The sequence below is a fragment of the Apiospora phragmitis genome (genome assembly GCF_038363925.1).
Source record: "Apiospora phragmitis strain CBS 135458 chromosome Unknown utg000004l:1.0-3135199.0:1.0-3139288.0, whole genome shotgun sequence".
Classification (NCBI taxonomy): Eukaryota; Fungi; Ascomycota; class Sordariomycetes; order Amphisphaeriales; family Apiosporaceae; genus Apiospora; species Apiospora phragmitis.
Window position 1 is genome coordinate 1,853,989 of NW_027117402.1, and position 18,356 is coordinate 1,872,344.

The following is an 18,356-nucleotide window of genomic DNA, read 5'->3' on the forward strand; positions in this document are numbered from 1 at the left end:
CGAGGCTTGCAAGACACACAAGGATCATCAGCTTTGGTGGATACAAGATCATAGGTGAATAGGGCCAATATGCAAGTAACATGTTAGTAATGTACGTGATGGATACGCCTTCCTATTGGTTGAGAGTATGTCCTTATTCTAGCATGACGATAGTGTCAGTAGGAACTGAAAGGGCATAAGGTAAATTTTCCATCACGCAGATACAACTCTGCGAGCTATTAAGTATAGTTGCTTATATAAAACATAGTAGGAGGTAAGTATGCATGTTACTTATTGAACATCACAGTGTCAGGTAGAGGGTCAATCCCAAAAGTACTAAGAGTGTGGTGATTGTACGACTACAACTCTTGTGAGACAAGCGTCAAAGCAGCACAGCGCCCGGGCCGGCCTTGGCGTGCCGTTTCCATGTGGGACCATACGGGGATTTTGACAAGATCAAATCAACAAAACTACAGCTAATCCATGTGCTCTATCGAGAGCCTCCTTTGTATTTTGAGCTTCCCTAGCTGTATACAAGGCTACGAATCAACACGAGGTACGGCTATCCCCCGCATCTATGCCCCCGGCACGGCCGTATCTTGGCGGGTCTTCCACCGTTGCTGCATTTGGTTTCCAAACTTCACTACATACAAATATGAGCTAGGTAATCCTTAAGTTCTCCAAGGCGTTATCGCAAGGGGCAACAGAAACTCTATACAATTAATGCTCCGCAATCCGTAGTGCCTGTTATATGTCAATATCTAGGACTAGGATGGGGTCAACCATCGAACTCCCCGCCGATTCTCCTGATCTACACTTGAGCCACCAGCCGACTCCGGAAGAATGCACCCAGATCTGGTCCGCCACCGCGGCCTCGTGGAAAGACTCGCTAACGCTTCCTGAGTACCTCGCCGAGTCCCAGTATCTCACAACGGTCCCGCTTGCTCGGGATGGCGGCATGAACAGGTGGGTTCTCGTGAACCAGAAACTATCGCCCGGCCAGCGGCAGTTCTTCTGCTCATGCGAGAGCTTCCAAAAGCGGGCTCTCGCCAGCGACGAGAGGGGTAATGTCAAGGAGAGCATTGTTCAAGGCATTGCTAGCGTCTTCTGCCCGCCGGAGTACCGGGGCCGCGGCTACGGAACCCGCCTCATGAAGGAGCTAGCCAATGTACTACAGCGCGGATGGCCGCCTGAGGATGGCCAGAAAAGCATCGGTAGCGTCCTGTATTCGGATATCGGGAAGAGATACTATACCAGACTGGGCTGGCTGCCCAACCGAAGAAACGGGCACTTTGTCTTCCCGCCCGTGAAGATGGAGAAGAAGTCAGCGCTGTTGGCGCATCTGATCCCGGAGTCGGAGGTTGAAGAGCTCTGCCTCAGGGACGAAGTTATGGTCCGTAAAGCAATGGCAACGCCTAGCCCTAGCACGACGCAAAAGCGCGTGGTGATCCTTCCAGACCTGGATCACATGTTGTGGCATATCCGGAAGGAGGACTTTGCTACCGACCACATCTTCGGGAAGAAAGCGGAGGCGAAAGGGGCCATTGCCGGGAGCCCTGGCAAGCAAGTTTGGGCACTCTGGGTGCGTCGCTACTATAACCATCCGCACCATCCCTGCGAGGAGGAAGGCGGGAACGTCCTCTACATCCTCCGCCTCGTGGTGGAAGGCGATAGCACTGCCAACAAGCCGCGCGAGGCCCAGTCACCACTAACATCGACAGACGCGTACGCGGGGCAAGCGGCAGCGCTCCAGGCCGTGCTCCAGGTCGCCCAGGCGGAGGCGGTGGCGTGGCGACTAGACCATGTGCATTTGTGGGAGCCTTCCCCCTTGGTGCGGAGCCTTCTAGGGCAGAGCGACCTCGATGCTACCTGGGTTGAGCGACACGAGAACAATATCGCGAGCGCGCTGTGGTTCATGGATGGCGGCAATACCGTGGAGGAAGATCCAGTCTGGATTAATAATGAATACTATGCGTGGTGCTAGGTAGGGCAGTAAGTGAAGACGATCTCTTCGTAAATCTGCGTCTCAGTACCACCATCGACACAGATGGGTAGGGATATAGCCTCCCCGGACGTGAATCCCATATTCTCGTAGAACGGGGCTGCCTCGATGGTACTCTCCAAGTACACGGGCGCGCCGCTCTCGTTGGACTGCTGTATGCCCCATTGTACCAACAAGTGGCCAGCTCCACGGTGACCGAAGCTAGGATCAGTACCGATGAAGGAAAGATCTGGGGATTACATGTCGTCCATCAGCATGCATTCAGGAGATTTGTAACATGAGAGAGGAAATATCGAAATGGATAGCAGGGAAGGCAGCTCGGGCTAAGCACAGGGGCATACGATAGCAAGGAGCACCTCCGACCGCGGAACGGCTCTCAACCTCGGCAGCATTGGCGATCCAAGCCCCGAGTGTGTCGAGATCGGTACCTTCTGGCCATATCCAAGGCGGCTCGACGTATTCTTCGCCAGGAAGGACAGGATGCGACCACTTGGCAAATGCGATAACAGTACCGGCAGTGTTCTCCGGGCCTGATGGCATGGTGGGAAAGTCAGTCGTTCGCTCATCACAGGATATATATTCCGAGTCTCTGGCTATGGAGAGCCGCTGCTATTAGCCCTTACCATCAGAACTTGTCACCACGAGCACAGTTGTTTTTGGATCGTTGATGTCGGCGAGTGCTTTTTCCTTGGTACAGGTTTGCAATCCCTTGCGGATGGCGAGGGTCGGAAATTGGGCATGGAGCATGGCATTACTGCCAAATGCTGCCATGTGAATCTCTGCAATCCGGGGTGCGTCTTCACGTATCGCAGTACGCATATGGAGTTGTTTCAATGCCATAACCATTATTATGTTGATGATTTTCCGTTGTCATGCTCAACTTTGTTCGACGATGGGATAGTAAACATGAGGAATGTAATTGGATCGGGCTTCGGTAGCTTACTCCGGAAAGCTAGCGCACAGCCGGCCCAGTGCCCCGTCCCCGTGTGGGACCTTTCGGATCGATGATACATTATCATAGGAGATAGGATATAGACATTGTCAAGTTAAACCTTGTATCACGGTGCAAGCGACGGCAATCAGAGTCATTTCATGGTTGGCAAGTAAGGTGGACGAATGTGGCATTCTCGTGGTATCGTCAATCTTTTGGTTCTAGAGATCGTCAAGCACATTGCTTGTTTTATCCATACCCCCAATCAACGCCAAAAAATGCTGTAGCACAGTGCTTCATCCATTCTAACCCGCAACTATTTTTTTACTTAGATCCTGGTCCACGATGTTGTCCGTCTAGTAGAAGAAGCCAATGATCTTGCCGGCAACGTGCTTGCGGCGAGCCTCCTCGTGGTCCATGATACCAGCGGAGGTGGTGAGGATAACGTAGCCGAACTGACGAGCGGGCAGCAGCTTGACGACCCACTTCTCGAGATCGGCCAGACGGACGTTGTAACGGGGGGAGATGACACCAGTCTTGTTGAGACGGCCGTTCAGCTGAACAACAATCTTGCCGGAGCGGTGGTCATCGACCTCCTCGAACTCGCCAATGTAGCCTGAAGAAAATAATAGTCAGCAAAAAAATGTGACGAAAGACTAAAAGTGAGAACTTCATTTTCGTATATCAGAGACACTTGTAAGATTCCTTCGCCCGTAGTGATACAATTATCTATCGGCAACTTAAAAGACTGTGGCCGTGGAGGAAAATTGAGACCAGTATCCAGTTATCATGCCGAATGCAAGCGAGGGGCGAATGAACACCACGGAGCAGGCAGGAATCTTCCAAGCATGTATCTCTTCCAAATGAAAAATGGTTGTCCTTCTTTGGGGGTTGACATACCGTGACGCTGCATGACGGTCAAGAACTTGACGATGACCTTGGAGCTGGGTCGGATGAGGACCTGGCGCTTGCCAGTCTTCTCGGCGTTGTTGATGGCATTGAGCGCATCATTGAGGACGGAAGTCTTGACCATTTTGGCGGTGTTGTGGGTTGGTTCGGGAGATTCTCAAATCGTGGTGGAGGAAATGAGGTATCTGCCAAGAGAAAAAGTTTTGGTTAGCCTTCAAAAGCCATTGAGCGTGGAGAGTGCCCTCTACTCAGGATGGAGCTGAGAGAGGGTTCTGCCCGCTCAGTACTGGAGGGAAAAGCGTATCAGGGGCCACCAAGATCTCTGATATTGACTGAAGCCATCTTGCGACAGCAGTAACGACATGTCGATCGATTGGCAGCGCCTGATTGCTTTCCCCTGGCTTCTTGAAGGGCGTTTCGGGACAAATCACTCCATCCTGGTGCGAACATACATACCTCGTTGAAAGTCTTGAGCGACGGTGGGCTTTGGACTTTGCGAATAATTGTTGGTGGACAAGAGAAGGCTACTAGAAAATCCAAGCTGTGAAAATTATTGAACGGGTAGCCTCAAGCGGTGTGTAGTGGATAGTGGGCGTGTGCGTGGCTGCACGAGCCACTTTTCTTTGCCCTAGTGGGATCTGATTGGCCTAGCAGCTCCACGATCTGCCCCACTGAGAAATCACAGGTGCGGTTCAACGGCAGAAAGCAGAAAGTGCCTGCCACAAGCTTGGGAGGGATTGAATTGCCAATTAACAATCGAATCTCGACAAAAGTCTGAAGATTTCCCACCACCAACAACTCTCACCAACAACCACAATCCCATACACCGCACCGCACTCTTCGAGGATCGCACCGTCATATCGCAAATCAAAATGGTATGCTCCTCATTTTCTATCGAATTTTTTACTTTGAGAACAGTACGAGTCTGCGCCTGTGATGCGCTGCCCGTTTGCGACTGGCATCCCACTTTGCACATTTGTGCAAAATGTGCACAGGCGCACGCAGTCCAAACAACCCATACAGTCAACCATTGATGATGCGCAGTGACAATTCACTAACATTTCTTTTCTATAGTCGGACGTAGAAGAGAACAACGCCCCCGAGGCCCCGGAAGAGGTCGAAGTCTCCGCCGATGCCTCCAGGGGCCAGATGTCCGTTCTGGACGCCCTCAAGGGTGTCTTGAAGCTCGCTCTGATGCACGATGGTCTTGCCCGTGGTCTCCGTGAGGCTTCCAAGGCCCTCGACCGTCGCCAGGCTCACATGTGTGTCCTGAACGAGGCCTGCGAGGAGGAGGCTTACAAGAAGCTCGTCATCGCCCTTTGCTCCGAGCACAAGATCCCCCTGATCAAGGTTCCCGATGGCAAGCAGCTTGGCGAGTGGGCTGGTCTCTGTAAGTTATATACCACACATAATCTTCGCCAGCTTCAGCACAGGTTACTAATTCGCTTTATCTCAGGTGTCCTGGACCGTGAGGGTAACGCCCGCAAGGTTGTCAACTGCTCCTGCGTCGTAGTTAAGGACTGGGGTGAGGAGTCTCAGGAGCGATCCATCCTTCTCAACTACTTCCAGACCGAGCAGTAAATGGAGGTCTAAAAACCGGCGCTAAATGGTGGAGGTATAGATTTTGAGGATGGATTTTACGTCTTCCCCAGGGATTCATGGGATATACCACTCTATTTGCTGGAAATAGGGCACTTGATACAGCAACGGAAAGGAAAAAAGGCATTGAGACAAACACCACGAAGCCCCTCCCCCTTGATGATGTGAATGAGTGAACAAATGTGCAGTGTTGGCGGTAGTAATGGTCTCTTGAGACTCCCTAGCTGGTCCAGGCTAGCATGAGAGTGTTTGCGCAGTACCTGGATTAATTGACGTCGGCAGTTCCTGAATCCAAACGGCTTAATCTGTATATGGCTTGATGGTCCCATGATATCGTATCTTATGGACCTCCCACCATAAGTGATATGGCCCAGTCTGAACCCCTGACCTGCTATTATAACAACAAAAGCACCATAGTATATGATTCAGCCTGTACCCTTCAACAACCATATTAGGAGGTAGCAAGTAGAACCATACTACTTAACGCTATCAATTCCGAAAGAGTTATCGGGTTTGCTGCTAAGCGCCGGGTTTAAGCACAAACGGGATCCTGGCCAATCATAACAACGGTTCATATCAACATCACTGCATGTCGCATGTTTGGCGTTACATCTATGCGGGAGGAAGATCAACCAACCCCCAGACTTGAGGGGAGAACTGGGTCTTGAAACGCAATGTTCTACTGATCGATTCAAAGGGGTGCTGAGAATATAATGTAGCTCATGCCCAGCAACAAACCATGGGCACCCATACTTGATTGAACATGAGTTCCAAGTCATGGTAACACGAATCAGATATGGTCATTGGCGTCGATCGGAGCCATGAAAGAGACAGAAATCGCGGAAACCTCGCAGGACGAAGAGCCGCAAGATAGTGGGAAATTGGACGATAGCGACAATTCAGAAGGGAGTGGCGACTCGTGTGAAAGTGACGACTCGGACGAAGAGTCACTGCCATCTTATTGTTCTTCACCGGAACAAGTAGAAAAACAACTTCGTCTCCTAGATATCGATCCTCCTGGGAGGGGGCCTTTGCTCTGCAACCAATGTCGAACGACGAACCTGTCTGCCGCTTTGAACCATACTTCTAAGGCCGGGCAAGGGGCTTCTAGCCCAATCGATGTAGCCGAGCGAGTCGGCCTCGACCCGGACTGTGCTCTCTGCAGCCTCTTCGCGGAGTCATTTCTGTCGGAGGTGGACGAGAGCGAGGCACGGTCCGCGCCGTGGAAACTGTCGGCCTTCAACAAGCGTCCCATGCTTGTAGATTCGCGCATCCGGTACCTGTTCCAGCCCGACGTCGAAGTGGCGATACTACATTCCGGGGCGGTCACTCCCGTCCAACACATCAATGAAGAGCGGGTCGAGAGAGAAGGCTATCTAGCTTTTGCGAGAATTCGCGATTTGCGCGCGATGCTGGAGAAGAACGAATCTACAGAGGCGTACCCCTTGTCGAGATTCATCGGCCCTCAATATGATCCTGGAATGGTCCGTGAGTGGCTCGAGGCTTGTGACATCGATTTGGACGACACGTTCAGCATACCCGGAATGAGGGTCGTCGACTGTCGGTCATACACCATAGTGAAACATTCGGCCGAAATGAAATATCTCGCTCTCAGCTATGTATGGGGCCTAGCGGGCTGCGACATGGTCACGGTCGACAACCGCCAGTCCGTTGAAGCGAGCGCACTTTCCCTACCACCAATGGTCCCTAGGGTGGTAGCGAACGCCATGCAGGTGGTCACGGATCTGGGTTATCAGTATCTGTGGGTGGACCAATTCTGCATCGATCAGTCGGCCGGGCAAGAGCATGTTGGCGACCACATCTCCAAGATGGACCTGGTATACTCCAATGCGCTTGTGACAATCATCGCCGCTAGTTCCAAGGGGGCCCTGCCCGGGGTGGGCGGTACTCCCAGGGCAGGACAGATGATGCTCAATCTCAAAGGTCGGGTGGACGAGAAAATGGGCACTATGGAAGACGATCTAACCGTCTTCTCCACACCCCTGCGTGCAGGCTTGCGCTGCCAGCTACGGTCTGGCACAGCCGAGGGTGGTGCTTCCAGGAATCTGTCTTAGCCCCACGCAGGTTGTACTCCATGGATTGCGAACTGATCTTCCAATCGGAAGAAATACACGCCAGCGACTCGTACCCCGAGCCTATTGTCAATAGGGAACTCATATCCGACACGGCATTCCCTGAAAATCCATCCCTGGCATGGCCGCACTGGGATGACCAGTCCGACGCAATATCACTTTCGGGAACATACGATCCGGACGATGCGATGGAGCGCTTTACTGATAAGGTCGAACACTGCCAGGCACTACTCGAAGTTTACACGGACAAGAAATTGACCATGGACTCGGACTCTATCAATGGGTTTGCAGGGGCCATGAAGGTATATTGTCGTCACGATCCAGCATTCAAGACCATTCAAGGAATCCCCATATTTGACGTGAGCACGGCGCCTACTACTTCGGCAGAAGGCATGCGGAAGCTCCTGGCTTTTCAGAACGAATCTCTCCTGGATGGATTTTGCTGGGCCCACGATCGATTTTGGATAAAAGGAGTACCTGCACGAAGAAACTGTTTCCCTTCCTGGACTTGGGCTGGCTGGAGGAGCAAGGCCTCTTGGTCAGTTTTGGGTGGCCTAGAGAAACGATCAGCAGAAACGTATCAGGCTTTAGCTTCCAAGGTCTGGAATGGGAAGATGGCAGCACCACAGACTGCATGAACATATCCGGGCCAACGCAGCGATGCGGTGGCCCAAATTACATTCTAGGAGAGGCGTATGTGCTAAGCAGCATGTCTAATGGAAGAGACTTGGGAGATGGTAGCAGTGTTGAGGCAAGTGGTGAAACTACTAGCAGGTACCGAATTAGGTTTTCACCCAAGTTGATGAGCATTGATGTAGAAGAGCAGGAAGTAGCTAAGAATTTCGAGACCAGAAAGTGGTCTTATTTGCTGATATCGATGGAGCCTCGGGGAGAGTCGGATATTCATCTGCTACTGTTAGTGGTGTCATGGGGCGATGCTGAAGATATCAGACAAGGGCGAAGGACATGTTATCGACTGGGACTGAATAGCGCAACGGTATCGAGGTCCTGTGATATTAAGGCTCTGCCAAGAACTCGATTTCGGCTTGGCTAGGCTTCATTTCTGGAGAATGTCTGGCGGACAAGCTTATCTCACACCAATCCGAACCCTCAAAGTATCATTGATATGTAAGTAACATTCGGTTTTGTACACCGGGCTAGATGGAGAGGCCACTACAAGGGCTCACGAAGGAGAATGTGGTAACCATCGGCCGTCTTAGCCTCGCCCAGCGATGTAGCATATTTCGACACATCGTCCACCTTGCACTCTGGAATGCTGAAGGCAACCTCCATGAAAGCTGGGTCGTAGGGTGTCAACCCCTTTGTAACTCTTGGCAGCAATCCCCCTATTTGCATCTCCTTAGTGACTCTGACTCTATAATAGCGGCCTGACAGTAGATTGGGGTAGACTTACCTAGCTTTGCCTTGTCCTCCGAGTACTTTCTGGCAACTGCGTCGAAGTTGTTTTCTTTTGTTCCAGTAAGGAGCAAGGCGCGAGCCTCCTCCTTTTCGAATGCTTGGAACACTGTTTTGAGCAGTCAGTACCGAAAATCTCTCGCAGCGACCCGACGCAATGGGATGCAACGTACCAGGATATGGCGGATCTTGGCATGTTGGGCGCCTTTCACAGGAGCAGCTTTCTGCTCAGTGCCACCTCCCTTCCCCTTCCCCTTCCCATCCACCGCCTTGGTGTCCTTCTTCGCCTTAAGTTCCTCTGCTTTCTTGTTGCCCTTAGCCATTGCGCCGGTTTGGTTTCGAATGCTGACTTGAGGTCCTCTGCCTTTCCGCCTGATCTTCGACCGCTAGTCTTGGATCCCCGCTTTTGGAACTATATTCAGCTAGCCCTAAAGCCAGCACATGCACACATATCAGCAACACGGAACAGCAGTGTAACGACGGATGAGACTGACAACCTCAATTGTCAACGGCGCGAGGACAAGTATACCAAATTCGGGACATTGGATCTCACAGATCTTGACCCCGAGAGGTTACTTTGGTCCAAGTACCATACCACTAATGGCCAGCCCTCATCATCAAGTTTACTACTCATGTAGAGAAAGTTTATGCCAACAGGAAGGAGCCCCGCCGAGGGCCACAACTCAACTCTGCAGTTGCCCACGTGGGCTCGATCGCCTTCATGCGGCCATGGCTTTCTGGAGCAGAGGGTGAGTTAGGCTTGTTCTGACGAGATATGATGGTTACTTTATGTAGCCCCGCAGGTGTGGTCCGGCTTGGACGTTGGTTATCTCAGGTCGCTCTCAACTACTGACAGGAACCACCACTTGCTTGCTCAATCTTCCACTCGGATCAGAACATCTTCATCTTCTAGGAGAACGATGCTCTGAACTCGCGGTCCCCTTTCCAGCTCTCTCTATCCAGCATATCTTCTTCCCTCTGGATGTTCCATTCCATATACTTGGCGTTGCCGATCCGCTTCATCTCGTTGCCTTCCAGCTTCTCGTACAGCGCCCAGTCATCAAACTGCGAGGGTTTGGGGATCCGCTTCAACTCATCCAATGGCCGTTGCTCGTTCACCCGCTGCAACTTCAGCTCGAGGCGATAGGTATCTGACACGATGTCTAATTTTGTGCCATACTGTCGGATGGTATACCTACAGAGTATTGGTCAGTCCTCATTGTGCTGATCTACTGCTGAACACCAACTCAGCTTACTGGCCCTCATAACGGATGCCTGCTTCGGGGGCATAAATACTCCTCAGGCGATAGCCCCTGAGAACTCGAATCTGCTTTCCGACCTGCGAGATCAGGGGTATATGCATGTCATACGAACGGCCGTATCGTATGTACTTGGTGAATTCAACTCCGTTCTCACAGATGACTTCTTCCCTTCCCGTGAGAAGTGGCAGTGTGGTGATTCCATAACGACCGCTTGTGGGCTTCTCGACCGAACTCGTGGCTATGCCATCGCGTTGGGCACAAGCTAGGTTGAGCCACCAGCTGTTACCATGGTAAGCAAGATACGCCCAGGCTCCTTGAGGATGGGGATGGGACCTTGTATACTCACTGTCCAGCTTCGAATTGCAAGCGGCCTTCCAATTCGGATATTGGATTGGTTTCCTTGGTCTGCCACTTTCCTAGTTCATAGGTCAAGTCGTTGTTGAATGAGACCTCACTCAAGCGGCCGACCTCGACTAAGTCGCTTGTACGATAGTTGTCGATGAAGAGGTATTGCTCGAGAAAACGCTGCCTCCACGCATTTTGCAGCTTGGAGGCGAGGTCTTGCAGCTTGTCAACTTGGGCCACCATCACCCAATATCCCAAGTGCAGAACCGTCGCGTAATTCGAGTCTTTGAGCAACCGGGCGAATTCTATCACCTCCTGGATCAGTTTGTCGAGATGGGCATATTCGATACAAGCAAAGTCCAACGCAGGGTCGGCGTACATCTCGTCCTTGAAAGCGTCCTCCAAGAAGTTCTTGAGGTTGGTGTTTTCTGGTTCGAGGCTTTTTTCATGCTTCATTGAATGTCGTGCTCTGTCAGACAGGTCCAACAACGTGTTCTTGTCCCACTTCGGTCTGCCGCCAGCTTCAGAGCTTAGTGACTCATTAGATGCTGCTATAGAGTCCAGTGTTAGTATGATCGAAAAATCCTTTACTCGAGGGTGGGACGTACTTCTCGGGGATGGTGTTCTTCTCGCAAATGGTAAGCCGGTTCCATCAAGACTAAAGTGCCGAATATTTGGACTCAGAAGCTACGACGAGGTCAGCTTATACTCAACAGTAGGTACCAAGAGTCACCCACTTGATTCACGATCATGTCCCTGTCTTCCGAACCGTGACCGTGAGTGGGCATCATCGGTCGATTGTAAGGGGGCCGGTCTGGGCTTAGTGAGCGGTCGATCTCGGCGCGACTTCGTGCTGTGGCGATTCGTCAGGGCGAATCTTTCGAGCTTACTCATTTTGACTCGGTGTTTTCGATTGTGTCCACTGAATGATCGAGAGGTGGTGTTCTAGTACATGAATGCTACGATGGCCTGAATTGGGCGCGAAACAAGAAGATGGTTCCTTGGGTCTGCCAGTTGTCCGCCCCAGTAGGCCTCTGCTCTACGGCAGACTAGAAAAAAGATATATCGTGATAAGAATGTATCAGTATGTATGGCAGATATCTAGGATTCTTTGTGTCTGGTGCGAATGGGTAACCTTTTGGACAAAGACATACTGAGCGGCCCAGACCGCTGCCAGAGCTGGAGACAAAGAGAAGGAGCCATGCATCTCCTTCTAGCAGCATATTGCAGAATGTGCCTTCTTCATTCATTGAGCGCCCCTTCCCAATATTGGAAAAGCTGTTCAATTCCTGTGCTGACACGTCCTTTTTCGGGCTTTCGACACAACGCATCGTCATCGATTGGCCAACGATCATTCTGTTCAACACCACGGAATCTTCAGAAGTATAACACCTCAGCCTGAACATGTCTGACAATGGACTATAATCCATTGATATTGGATTTGACAGTCCCCTATTAATGCTCTGCGTTGAAATTGCCAACCTTCCTTACAACCTTTGAACATGCAGCTACACCGTAACTACTTAACCACTGCTGCTGCACAACTTATCAGGTCACATACTCTGTTCACATCAAGAGTTTGTTGTCGGCGTGAAGTTGTATCTCAAGCACCCGGCATCCACATAGCCGCCCAACCCTCCGTTGCCGGTGCAGTTGGACCAATTATCGTACAGCAGATCCGTGCAGACGAGGTTGTGGCCCGGCGTGTCCTGGGACGTCTGGTTCAGGGGCTCAGCCGGGCTCGCCTTGCCCACGGTGGTCTTGCAGCCGCTCACCCAGCTGATGGTAAAGTAGTACGGCACATTGCTGATGTTCGCGCTGTAGGTGATCGGCGCTTTGCCGTCGTACATCTCGTCCTCCACGAGCGCCGTGTTCATGCACGCCTGCTGGCTGCCGAGGCGCACGTTGGACCCTTGGACGGCGCCGTGGCCTGGGAAGTCGGACTCGTCGTTGCAGTGGATCTGGCCCAGGACCAGGGCGGTGATCGACGCGGTGGCCGAGGGCGGCGCTTTTTTGCTTGACGTGGTGGATGAGGGAGCGAGACTTGAGGAAACAATGGGACTTTGGACGATCGAGGTGTACTTCAGGCAACTGTAGTCCGCCACGTTGCAGACGAAACCTGACGGACAACATCCATCGCCGCAGCAGCCCGTGTCTAGAAGGCTCAGTATCATATCTCTGCTACTGGAGCCCCAGTCCCTTCTTTTCATGGAGAACGATATATATCATGGCATGGGAAACAAGCGACTTACTATTTCCACATAGGTTATTCTGGCCGCTGGGCGTTGTGCAGCATGTATCGCCGTTGAGATACGAACCGCATCGATCCTGGCACCAGAACTGTTCTGACGTACAGTTTCCAGCACCCTGTGCACTCTCAGCCAGCAGTAAAAGAGGCAAAATAAGCCACCGAGTTACCAGAATGAATGAGAATAAACCGGCCATGGCGGCTATTACTGCCACAGAGGTAGCTGCAGCAGTTACAAATCCCGAAGTTCTTGGCTTACTGAAAGTCGAGAACGTTGATTGTGATTTCCCGGGCACTCGAGAGGTGTAAAGTAAGAAAGACAGGCTTGTCTGCGGTGGTTTGCTAGGAGAAGAGGGAGGTGAAGCGCGAAATAAACTTGACGTTACTAATGTGTTTGCTTGCCTCCGTTTGTCCCGCCATCTGTACACTTCGTCTCGCCTCATGACACATGCATCGGCTGGCTGCTTTGCGAATAACCCCAGTCCGGGGAACGCCTCTGGGAACTCTTGGTTTGGATATCCCCAATTAATCCTCTACAGTGCCTGTTGATATCCATCATTATCGCCAGCTATGGAATCCCACCTTAGACATACACGCGTTTCGCATCCAGACAGCAGTTGATCCAGATAGGAAGCTGTATGGCCAACCAATATTGGGTGCAAACTTCGTACGAAAACCAACAGAGGCCGGAGGAGGGTTTGCGGAGGAATACACTAGCCTGCGCAGGGTTCAACACGTGAAGCTGTCCGGCGAGTATCATATGAGAACCTTATTGAGAGAGGCAAAGCCAATGGATGTGAGTGTAAAACGAGGTTACACTCAATTCCTGACAGCGCACGACTGGGATCTCATCTCAGTGACACACATTGCTCTGGCAAATGTCCTCATCATGTGTAAACTTGACTGGGGCACAAGTTGCGAAGCAACTTTTTCAACTTGGTTCTTTTCTTTTTCTATTTAGTAGATGCTGACGCAATCTTTCCATCGCATCTACGGGTTGTCAAACCACCGTTCACCCTGGTTTTCCAATCCCTTCGGAACCTACTTACCTACCCCTTAATTCGGCTGGTCTCTGAGGGGGTCGAGAAGACAGTCAACCTTGCGCGCCTGGAAGTACGTTTTCGTCCTACGAGGACGAGTAATCCTCTCCTTACAGCTTTGTTCACTCTTGGCCGCTATACGCAATACCCACAGTCTGTCTACCTAGCAGCACAGAATATGCCTGGACTCGAGCCGTCACATCTCCCCCTCCTCTCTGCCTAGGACGGACGCTACGCATGCAGGGCGTTGCGTTCCTGAAAGAGCTGAAATCCCCCTCCCTCTCGTCCAACCCCACGCCCGCGGTGACAAGAGCGCCATACACCACCTACAGCTGGAAGCAGTCGATCAACTGCATGTTCAGATCTGTCTCGGACCAGGCCACCGAACGACAACGGCCGTACACACGCCACGAGGGGGCGCGCCATGGTTGCTTGTGAAGGGAACCGGGCTGGTAGACTGGCGGGCACATGCTTGCTTGGGCTTGAATTGGAGCACATGAAGGAGGGGCAAGGCTTCTGTTATAGTCCAAGTAGAAATAGTTGATTCGTTACAGCTGATGTTTCTAGGTGAGAAGTAGTAAGGCTTGCCGTCCAAGCAGTTTGCTCCTCTCCATGGTGGACGAGCTGGCCACCGTCTTGAGAAAAGCCACGTGCCAGTATCACATCTTGAGTTGCACGCATATCTACTACCTCTCCACGTACAGCACCACGATGCTGCTATAAGGAAAGGGAGGGACGGTACGGCTCTGTGTTTGCGAAGCGACTGCAACCCAAATCCAACACAAGACTAAGAAGACGAAAGAAAAGAAAGACCCGGAAACATACCCGGAACTCCACGCCATCAAACAAACCAACGGCCTAAGAAACGTTTCACGGCGGGCTTTTTGGCACATGCTAGATCCAGCAGAGGGTGGAGGGGCGCCATTGGCTAGGGAGGCGCGCCTCACATCTATTTACGGAGCTGGAACATGTGGTATACGTCAGGTAGGTGTTCACAACCATAAGATCCCCACGCTACAGTAGAATCATCGCAGAATCTTGTTGTAGTCGTAGGGCTGATTCCTTCCAATCGGACTAGCTAGTATCATGGAACCACATGTCTGCCTGTTCATCCTCCTTCTCCTCCCCCCCTCCCCGAAGAGGCCACATATGTAAGCTTACAATAATCATACTATATATCCGCGTAAAAATATGCTGCCATGTGGAGGAGGGTGATGCAGGCGGGATTGGAGGTTGAAGGATGAGTCCAGCTTCATCCGTTTGGTTCGTATCTAAACCCCGATTCAGCATAATCTCCAACGTCAAATTTTGACGTGGGAAATGTTTCGGACGCCGATTGGACCGGAGGAAGCATCGCTGTCGATCCTAGTGCTCGAAAGGGGATCCCAGCTGCCCAGTGAGCCAGACTGCCAAGGGTCGCCGGATGAGGACGATCCTCCCGCATGTAGGACTTTTATCAATTTTCTTGTCATCATATGCCGGAGATGATGACTGGACAGAGTGTGCTCCTTCAGGAACAGAGGCCCGGGGGCAATGGAACGGGGGTATTCTTCATCACATCTGCCTGCTAATAAGGGCACAACCGCACGATGTAGAGCCCATGCGCGTGCTCTACATACTGCTTTGCTTTGGGCCGATTTAATCTGCCGAGATGCCAGTGTTTGCTCGCTTCGAGGGTAAGCACATGCCGCAACACGGCTTTCGGCCAGAGCCGATATGCCCCCAGCAGGACATCGTATCATTTTGGGCGTGGAAGAACGCACTGGCCATTGGACAGCTACGGTCGCAATAAGAGTGGTGCGGAGGTGCGCTCGGCCAGGTTCGTTCCCTCACGGTTGCGACGCAGGCATGGCAGCATGGATTGGCTCCTTACCTAAGTGACTCTGCTCCACCGCGAATGGCAGCTTTGGCTAGGGGGAGGGGGAGGAAGAAGATAACCTAGAGAATCGAGTCGGCTTGCAACGTTTGCTTTACTGTAATTGGCAAGCTGGCCGGCAAGCTTGTCCTGCTTGTCGGCTGGAGGAGCTGGCTTGCTGGCGGAACATAAAAGCATAAAAAGCATGGTATGCCAGGATTCCAAAATTCCCCGAGCGTTTATGGATCGCAGAGGATCGCGAAAGGAGAAAATTAAGAAGCCATCTCACTTGGGCTCCATTGTATGGCGTCCGCGAATGTAACGCTGGTACTGTAGTGGAAAACATCGTGAGGCTCCGCTTTGACACGCAAAAAGCAAAAAGAGACACGAGAGGGGGAGAGTGGAGGGGGGGTTTGGGCAGAAGGATTGGGGACGACAACGTGGAAAATAAGTAGGTGAGTATTGTCGACTATCAGTAAGTAGTTACGAATGTAAGCAACAGAACACACGAGAAAAAGAAACCATCTCGGACTATCCCGGCTGGGGCATTCTTGACCGACTCGAGTGATCTTGTCGGACGAGATGCAGTTGACAGGTTTGTTTTGTTTTGCGCCACAAGCAGCTTGTAATCTGGACAGAGCCAGTCAGAAGAAGCGCCATCTAGTTATCGCGTCAAAAGACAGACGAAATGTGTGGTCCCGGTGGCCTGGGAATGGAATGCCTGGAGACAGATTCGTCGCGTCGTTGCTTATGCACTCCAGCTCGTTCCAAACCTTCCTGTTCCGTGGTTCTTAGGCTCGCAGCTGGGAGGAGCCACAGGGTATTGTTGCTTATTGCAGGAGGAGGTGAGCGATGAATTCATGCCCATTCTCTCCATTTTGGAAGGTGATTCGTCCCAATCGCCAAATCCGTGGGTTGTCATCGCGGGTATCCGAACGTGGCTCAGAAAAGAAAACCACTGTACAACAACTAATGTACTTGCTTGCCCGCTGTGCTGTGATTCTTGGATGACCCCCACTATGCACCCACCCCTCATCGCTCATCACAAAAGTCACAGCGGAAAGATATGAAAAGCAAACATAGGCAGTCGGGCTAGCCCGCAAAATGACTTACCACACTTCCATTACATGGGTGGGTGCGAGAGAGAATGAAAGTGATAGACCTGACGTTGGAGCTTACATGGCGTAGCGACGCCAAGCTCTGGAGATCGTTCGTTTCGGGTAGAGGTTCCTGATAGGTTAAGTGTTTTGTAGATCACAAAAGTTAGATGGCCTCCATTCCAGATAGGAACCGACGATTAGGTTAGGGGCAGTTGGCAAGAGGCGGGCCTTGTTTGGTTATCTGAAACGATAGCTCATACATCCATAGCAGCGGAGGGCACATGTGCGATTAGAGACATACATATCGGAATAGTTCTTCTGACCGCTCTGGTCCAACCCCTCTCTCTGCCGGTGGCCGCGATGGGAATAGCTGAAACAAGCCACATCCGGAGAGGGATCCGGACTCTCGCAGGTCTGCGCATGGAGCTGAATATATGTAGCTCGGTGCCGGGTGGTGGCTGCTGCAAGGAACGAGTCAGCCGAAGGACGAAAAAAGTACATCTCTATCTGAAGCCCCATACGATCCCGTTATTTGTGCTACATATGATCAGCTGAAAGAAAGCAAAAACAAGGATACGCACATCTCGAGATGGTTTCATCTCATGCTTGACTCTTGAGTCCGTATCTGCACGAGTAGTCGTCTCACTGGCGGCAGATAGATACCAGAGTGTCGGGCTTACTAGTGGCTTTCTAGGATGTGATAGGATGACACTCGTCAGGTCTCGTGGGCCACCTCTCAGTATCCAAACATGAAACCCCATGACACGATCATTGGCAGACAATAGCACAGATGGGGTAATTAGCGTTGTTCTTGCGTCTTCAAGGTCGGTCCCAGGACATAATGATTTCAGGTGAACCGAAGAGATTATGCTACGTTCCCGCCAGCTTATTACTGCGAAGTTTTACCGCGCCAGGAGTAGTTAAGCCAGGTTGGTTCTTTCTCCATATCGGCCCTTTCCTCAGCGGCAACGGCGTCAAATGTGTAAGGAACTCCTGGTCTGCGTCTAGCGTCGTCTCTGGGAAATCAGGGTCCTTGCGCTTGGAGAGGACGGCGTGAAACCGGCGCGGAAGTTAGCTCGAAATATGGCATTCCAGAAGATTGGGATTCTGCTACTACACCTATTGTAGTCGGCCACCCAGTAGTTCTAGGTAAGGCGTCACTTCTGAGCAGCCTGAGCGACTTTAGTCCGTAAAAATGTCGCGCAAATAGTGTAAAGAGCGTATTTCTAAAGCTATCTCCACGAGAACGGACTGAGTCCCATTACTACCAGAGGGGGAGCCATGTGATGGTGAGCTTAACACTAGCGCGTTGATATCGCGGGGTTGCAGGAGTCCGGGCGAGGTTGAACGGAAGAGCTCGGTTGCTTTGTAACCTGTGACCCGTGACCGTGACCCGTAACAGTGTTACAATGAACGGTGGCTTTGATTCAACGTAAAAGGGCTTTTAAGTGACATTCCGGGTGGCGTTCTGTGAATGCCCGGATGCTAGACGAGTAGTACAGTAGCATGTGAAAAAGTCAAAGGAGGATAAGAGGCACGGTGCCGCGGAGGGATGTATAAGACTCTCTTTATATGAT

At 51.6% G+C, this 18,356-nt stretch overlaps 9 protein-coding genes across 9 annotated transcripts; 4 read left to right on the top strand and 5 right to left on the bottom strand.

Annotated features, from left to right (window-relative positions):
* Positions 1–751: 751 nt before the first annotated feature.
* Positions 752–1,963, top strand: PG994_003707 (uncharacterized protein; the record flags this gene model as incomplete). The annotated part of the gene is made up of 1 exon (XM_066855116.1): positions 752–1,963. The coding sequence occupies one exon, from the start codon at positions 752–754 to the stop codon at positions 1,961–1,963; it is 1,212 nt and encodes a 403-aa protein (XP_066719394.1).
* PG994_003708 (uncharacterized protein) lies at positions 1,960–2,827 on the bottom strand (the record flags this gene model as incomplete). Its single annotated transcript, XM_066855117.1, has 3 exons — positions 1,960–2,210; positions 2,323–2,574; positions 2,605–2,827. The coding sequence occupies 3 exons, from the start codon at positions 2,825–2,827 to the stop codon at positions 1,960–1,962; spliced, it is 726 nt and encodes a 241-aa protein (XP_066719395.1).
* A 432-nt stretch (positions 2,828–3,259) lies between these two features.
* Positions 3,260–3,945, bottom strand: PG994_003709 (40S ribosomal protein uS8; the record flags this gene model as incomplete). The annotated part of the gene is made up of 2 exons (XM_066855118.1): positions 3,260–3,528; positions 3,813–3,945. 2 exons carry the CDS (start codon positions 3,943–3,945, stop codon positions 3,269–3,271), a joined length of 393 nt encoding a protein of 130 aa, XP_066719396.1. The 3' UTR covers positions 3,260–3,268.
* A 748-nt stretch (positions 3,946–4,693) lies between these two features.
* On the top strand, positions 4,694–5,402 carry PG994_003710 (40S ribosomal protein eS12; the record flags this gene model as incomplete). The annotated part of the gene is made up of 3 exons (XM_066855119.1): positions 4,694–4,696; positions 4,896–5,211; positions 5,278–5,402. The coding sequence occupies 3 exons, from the start codon at positions 4,694–4,696 to the stop codon at positions 5,400–5,402; spliced, it is 444 nt and encodes a 147-aa protein (XP_066719397.1).
* An 839-nt stretch (positions 5,403–6,241) lies between these two features.
* On the top strand, positions 6,242–7,495 carry PG994_003711 (uncharacterized protein; the record flags this gene model as incomplete). Its single annotated transcript, XM_066855120.1, has 1 exon — positions 6,242–7,495. One exon carries the CDS (start codon positions 6,242–6,244, stop codon positions 7,493–7,495), a length of 1,254 nt encoding a protein of 417 aa, XP_066719398.1.
* A 20-nt stretch (positions 7,496–7,515) lies between these two features.
* On the top strand, positions 7,516–8,151 carry PG994_003712 (uncharacterized protein; the record flags this gene model as incomplete). The annotated part of the gene is made up of 1 exon (XM_066855121.1): positions 7,516–8,151. One exon carries the CDS (start codon positions 7,516–7,518, stop codon positions 8,149–8,151), a length of 636 nt encoding a protein of 211 aa, XP_066719399.1.
* A 535-nt stretch (positions 8,152–8,686) lies between these two features.
* Positions 8,687–9,252, bottom strand: PG994_003713 (uncharacterized protein; the record flags this gene model as incomplete). The annotated part of the gene is made up of 3 exons (XM_066855122.1): positions 8,687–8,859; positions 8,928–9,038; positions 9,099–9,252. The coding sequence occupies 3 exons, from the start codon at positions 9,250–9,252 to the stop codon at positions 8,687–8,689; spliced, it is 438 nt and encodes a 145-aa protein (XP_066719400.1).
* A 586-nt stretch (positions 9,253–9,838) lies between these two features.
* On the bottom strand, positions 9,839–11,430 carry PG994_003714 (YDG/SRA domain-containing protein; the record flags this gene model as incomplete). Its single annotated transcript, XM_066855123.1, has 6 exons — positions 9,839–10,124; positions 10,186–10,470; positions 10,538–11,087; positions 11,145–11,223; positions 11,274–11,389; positions 11,427–11,430. 6 exons carry the CDS (start codon positions 11,428–11,430, stop codon positions 9,839–9,841), a joined length of 1,320 nt encoding a protein of 439 aa, XP_066719401.1.
* A 677-nt stretch (positions 11,431–12,107) lies between these two features.
* On the bottom strand, positions 12,108–12,746 carry PG994_003715 (uncharacterized protein; the record flags this gene model as incomplete). The annotated part of the gene is made up of 1 exon (XM_066855124.1): positions 12,108–12,746. The coding sequence occupies one exon, from the start codon at positions 12,744–12,746 to the stop codon at positions 12,108–12,110; it is 639 nt and encodes a 212-aa protein (XP_066719402.1).
* Between the last annotated feature and the right edge of the window lie 5,610 nt (positions 12,747–18,356).